This window comes from Apis dorsata, unplaced genomic scaffold (genome assembly GCF_000469605.1).
Source record: "Apis dorsata unplaced genomic scaffold, Apis dorsata 1.3 scaffold_295, whole genome shotgun sequence".
In the NCBI taxonomy this organism is placed as follows: Eukaryota; Metazoa; Arthropoda; class Insecta; order Hymenoptera; family Apidae; genus Apis; species Apis dorsata.
Genome location: NW_006263570.1, coordinates 1,218,124 through 1,223,643, shown reverse-complemented (window position 1 = coordinate 1,223,643; position 5,520 = coordinate 1,218,124). Strand labels below are relative to the sequence as shown.

The following is a 5,520-nucleotide window of genomic DNA, read 5'->3' as shown; positions in this document are numbered from 1 at the left end:
AATGGTGCGAGAAGTGCGAAGTTCGCGAAATAATTCTTGGTGAACCTATTGAATGGTTTAAGTCATTTTGAGTTTTTATGTTGGATCAAATTTTTCATCGTAGCTCAATCCATTCTCCCGTAACTTTCATCGAGCGAGAACAGGCTACACTTTCTCGCGCAGAACAATTTTTCTCATCGATGTTAGTACAAATATTTCTATGAAAAATGTTGAAACAATAATATTTCATATTATAAACCAAACTCATAGTAAAATAAAAAATTTAAAAAAAGAAAATAAATTTATGAATATATATTATTATAAATTTATAAATATATTCTATATATTACATATATATAATATTAAATATATTATAGATGTATATTAGATGTATTATATTTATGAAGAATTCTATTTATATTATATTTATATTATATCTAGAATAAAGTATTAAATATTTTAATCTTCGATTTGTTTTTTTTTGACGTGCTTTAAGGACACGTAGTCTTTTCTTGCCCTTTGTATCTTGAACAAGTAAGTTCTTTGCTAACTATTTTTTTTTGTTTTGTGGTTATTTAAAATTACACGTATCATAAATCAGGATATAAATCAGATTATATAAAAGCATTGATTACATTTCAAAATCATACATTCAAACAATGAATTTCCTTTCTATGAGCAACCTGAATGGCATAAACAATCCGAGGATATTCAATATCAATTATATAATTAATTTACGTGGCGTGAATAGAACGCACCCTTCCGCCCGTACGAAATCTACCACCGGTCGAATGTCGACAATATGCTGTTCGCTTTTCGGTGTACAATGGCTTTTAAAAATAATTTATTGAATTCGAAATCCAATCGGTCGACGTAGTAAATTATTGAAACGCGCAGAACTATTTTAATTTTCTCGCGCGTATTTTGATAGATATATCGAAACAATTTAGCTAACGCTCTAATGGATTCGTATTGTCGAAGGTACTATCTTTGGATAAAAAAATTATTCGATCGAACATTTAAATCATCGGCATGATCGCGTACCAATATTCATGAAATTCATTCTGCATGATTTTGTATGAACAAAATACACACAATGCGCGTGTTACATAGTTCAGCTACGCACGGACAACCGGTAGCGTGTAAAAATAAATTCTGAAACTTTCTTCATGAACATTAAAGTATCCGCGACACTCACTTATTGCAACTTTACAAGCTGAAAAATAGAGAATTTTTTAATTCAAATTCATTAGGGAAGTATTTTTCTTTTGTTTCCTCCGAAATATTTATTTATAAATAATTCGAATAACTAATGTAAATTTATATACGTAATATATGTATATATTATATAACGATCGATATGAAAACGATCGATAAAAAAATTTTCAGTTCTTTCTCAAGAGATATAGTAGTAATAAATATCAATAATTATAATCATACTTTACATTTTTAATTTTTTTTATTTTAATAAAATTTACAAAAAAAATTGTTATATTAATTTTTTAATAAAAAATAAAAATTTTATGAAGGATTATAATGCTATTTGAAAATAGACATAAATATGAGGAACAGGTCCAGTACAGCAAAGCTACAGCACTGGGTGCCGTGCCGTCGTGCTAGAGTGCAGGTAGGCCGATGTCCAACGGAAACAGCCGAGCGCACGCTCGGGGGAAAACCGAGCGGCGGCACTCGACGAGTATGTTAGAGTATTCAGTAATGCTTTGACCAGCTAGTCAGTGGACTTGTTGGTGAGAGTCGGTCGTTTACTCGAAGTGATCGTGTGGTGTTACTTGACCAGATAGTCAGGCGGTATTCTAAAACACGACGTACAAGCAAACAGCGACAAATACAGCTACAAACGTGAGTGCATTTCGTGAGACTGTGAGAAAGAAAACGAACAGAGCGTTTCACGGAGCGCACACCGACGGTGGAGCTTCGATTTCACGTACTGTTTTTTCACTGAAAACAAAAAACCATAGCGCTATACTGTGTATGGTACACGAGCGATCCAAGATGCTGTCGTCAGTGCCAGCGAAATAATAATGTGGTGCGACGTTAGTCAGGTGAGTGAAAAGTGCTACGTCAGTTTCTTTTTCTTTACAATTTTTTTTTCTTTTCGAAAACTGTGTCCAGTCTGTGTTTGCCTATCTCTAACGTTCTTGTATGGCCAGCCAAGAGAGCGTTATGTGATCACGACACCACAGTACGAGGTGGTTGTGTGTCATTCGCTGTGAAAATTTCAAACTTTGTTTCGGTTCTTGAGTTCGGTGTTCATACGCGAAAGGACTTTTCTCGTTTTTTGCGACGTTTTTCAGCCATCAAATAATTTTGTGTCTCGATCGTGCTAATACAAGTGTTTCAGTGTGTGGATTTTTTTAGCGTCAATGGATACCTGGAATATATGATTATATGTATCACTTCGAAGTACCGAAGAGAATGTTCCATTTTGAAACAACAAACGCAATTTGCTTGAAAATAAATTAATCTCTTATAACGCCTTGAAAGGCTGGCTCGCATGAACGATAGAAAAGGCAATGAATCTTGTGGAGACATTTTTATGATCTTCTTGTACCATCGAATTGGTCATCGTATGATATAATTCGAATATTGCATGGATTAAATAAACTCGTATCTCAGAATTCTAAACACATCCGTCGGTTAAGAATCGCTGAATCTTTTAAGTATTTGTTCAAGTTCGTTCGAAAGTGCTAAAAAAAAATCATAAACAAAAGCTCGTTTATTCTTTTTCATCTATCGATCTTGGAAGTTAGGGCAAAAGAGTGTCATGGATTTTTCATATCATGTTCCATCGTCTCTTTCGATAAGCGAATTTTTAGGAAACGATAACCACGATCTGAAAGTTGGCGAATTTTTACATCATCGACGGTGTTTTCAGTACCGCGTAGAAAATGATATAGCGTCGTATCAACGTCGTGCCGAAGTGTCAGATTTGACGCGTGGTAACCTCGTGTTCAGTAGTTTGAATTCGAAGCGATCCCGCGTTTCCTTGGGCTTGGGGACGAGGGGCAAAGGGAGGGAGAGGGTAGAGGCGGCAGCAGCAGCAAGAGGTGGAGGAGGTAGGACGGCGGCCGCGGCTGGGTGGCGTTGTTGGAGTGGCGAGGAGATGGTCGAGGTGGCTGTGGTAACGAAGGTGGGTCGTGGGTCGCTGGTTGGAGGGGGGGAACATAACGAACGAGAGAGAAGAAACGAGATAGAGGAAGAAGAAGCGATAGAGAAAGAATAAGAACACGAAAGAGAGAGATGAGAATATATGTACGATATGAAAGACGAGGAAAGAATTCTCGATAAAGAGAGAACGAGATAGAGAAAGGTGACCGGAGGCTCCGAGGCTGCTTCTTCTTTACTTGGCCAACGCTGTAGAGGAAACCTAGCATCGCCTGTGCGCCATGAGGAGAAGGGTACGATGTTCACTAAGTGATGAGGAGGGGGCATAGTTATGACCAACCATCAAGGGGGCAACGTCGTCATGGTTACCACGACGACAACAACCCGATTCTGTTCTAAGGGATGTTTTTAAAAGCATATATTTGCCTTTGCTCTTTTTTTTCTCGCCGATTGCGTGGAGGCGATAGGAACGACTTTTTTTCTATTTTCCATTCGCTGAATGATGGCCCCATTTTATTAGATCAACCAGTTGCAATCGTGCTTTGTGACTATATACATTACGTGTTTAATGAAATAGAAATTTAAAGAATACATATAATTATAATTAATTGTGTAAAACTTATACTTTAATCTTTTCATCGGTATAAATTATAATTAGAAATATAACAATATATATATATATAGTTATACAATATATATCTCAGTGGTAAACTCGTTTATTCTTCAGATTATGAATATGTTCAAAATGTTTTATACCAGTGAAATGTATGATAGGTGTTGTATTTCGAGAAATAGTAGCATTCGCATGATGATTGTATCCGACGGTGACAGAACCAATCGAATCTGTGACTCGAATATTTCCATCCACCATTATTCCATAATCGTTTTACGAAATATTGTTATAAAAGAAAGTGCGTTGCAAGAGGACGTTTTGGATACAAGTGTACGATTAGACATCTTGGCGAAGTTTTTTCGTAAATTTATTTTTTTCATATCTAAAGAATAACTTCTTTATCTTGTACTTAAGATACTTCTTCAAGATACTTCTATCAAGTTTCGATAATGAATTTATTATGAGAAAATATAAGAATATCTCATAATATACTATAATTTAATTATTTTTTATATTATTCACTGATGTTTCATGATTTACAACATATAGAATCAAGAGTAGTTCGAATGTATCCGACGGATAGTATTACGCGACAGCATTGCCAACCAATTGAATCGAAATGATGATTTTACATATCTAATTTTTTTATATTTTCGTAAATGTTCCTATCACGACGAATTTTTAATAATAGAAAGGAAGGTTTTCAATAGAACAGTAGATATCTCTGCTAGTGACAGATAGTGCTTGGTACTGTTATTTATATAAGTGGGATATTTTCTTCCGATACGGTTGATTGATCGATTCGCATAATCTTATTGATAGATATGATCAAGAAATTGATTATTTATTTATAATACTTTTATTTATTTTATTATGGAATTATTTATTATTTCTAATATGGAAATAAAATTTATTCAATCTATTTTTATTTTTTTACAATTTTCAAAAAGAATTTTTTGTATTATAATCAGATCAATTTTAATAACTTTAAGAGAAATTTCAAAATTTTAAGTCATTTTACACTATCATTTATCTTTATTTTCTTTTAGAGATTTTGAACAGAGATTTTGATTATTATATTTCTACAAACCAATTCAAGATAAAGTAATGATTTTCTCCGAGATCACTTTACAAAGTCCAAAAAAAGAAAATTGTTTATTTTCTTTAAACAAATACTGTATGCACATATTGAACATTGAGGTTAATTAACTAATTAATTAACTAAAATTTTATATTCTATGGAATATTTTCAATAATCTTTATCAAATCAAATGAAAACACATTCCTCAAATGGTGAACATATAATAATTAACAATCAATTCTTCTTTCATCCATAATTATAGCTATATCAAATTCTCTTCTATATATCTACTAGACTCTACTCTGAACGACATTATTCATCCGAATACTCTCAGATAATATTTGTCAGGAAACTTCACACCATTCAAGAAAAGTTCATCCAGATGTAAGCAATTCAGAGAGGCAGGCAGATCCATATCTTCGTGTAACATTTTTCATCGGATAAAGGACAAAAACTGAAGGTGGTTGTAAGTTGAAGAACGGCGTGTGCCGCGAACAGTAGCGGTGTAACCCTCCTTGGTCGGTCTGGCCTCCAGCAGTTCCTCCTCCTCCGTCTCGTCGTCCTCCTGCGGCGCATCGAGCCGCTCACCCACCATCACGGGCCATTAACGAGAGAGTTATCGACGCGCGATCTGTCAATAGGCTTCTCCCATTCATAAATTCGCCCGGCGTGTGGCGGCTGCATAGTTTTGCCGCGAAAACCACGTGGCAGCGGTAGCGCG

General features: G+C 34.8%; 1 protein-coding gene and 1 long non-coding RNA gene across 6 annotated transcripts in view; both read left to right on the top strand.

The window, feature by feature from the left end:
- Positions 1–1,663: 1,663 nt before the first annotated feature.
- Positions 1,664–5,520, top strand: part of LOC102671131 — a 46,364-nt gene continuing 42,507 nt past the window's right edge. For 3 of the 5 annotated variants that reach the window (XR_422019.1, XR_422018.1, XM_006617240.2), the window contains exon 1: positions 1,664–2,042. Coding sequence is in view for 1 of the 5 variants with exons in the window: in XM_006617240.2 (XP_006617303.1) it covers positions 2,022–2,042 (21 nt within the window). In the remaining 4 variants the exon portion in view is untranslated. The remainder of the gene's footprint in view (positions 2,043–5,520) is intronic. The other 2 variants (XR_422021.1, XR_422020.2) reach the window with 2 other exon arrangements.
- The window catches only part of LOC116185846, a 26,106-nt gene continuing 22,634 nt past the window's right edge, over positions 2,049–5,520 (top strand). Inside the window, exon 1 of the long non-coding RNA XR_004150748.1 lies at positions 2,049–4,373. This is a non-coding gene — a long non-coding RNA (uncharacterized LOC116185846). The remainder of the gene's footprint in view (positions 4,374–5,520) is intronic.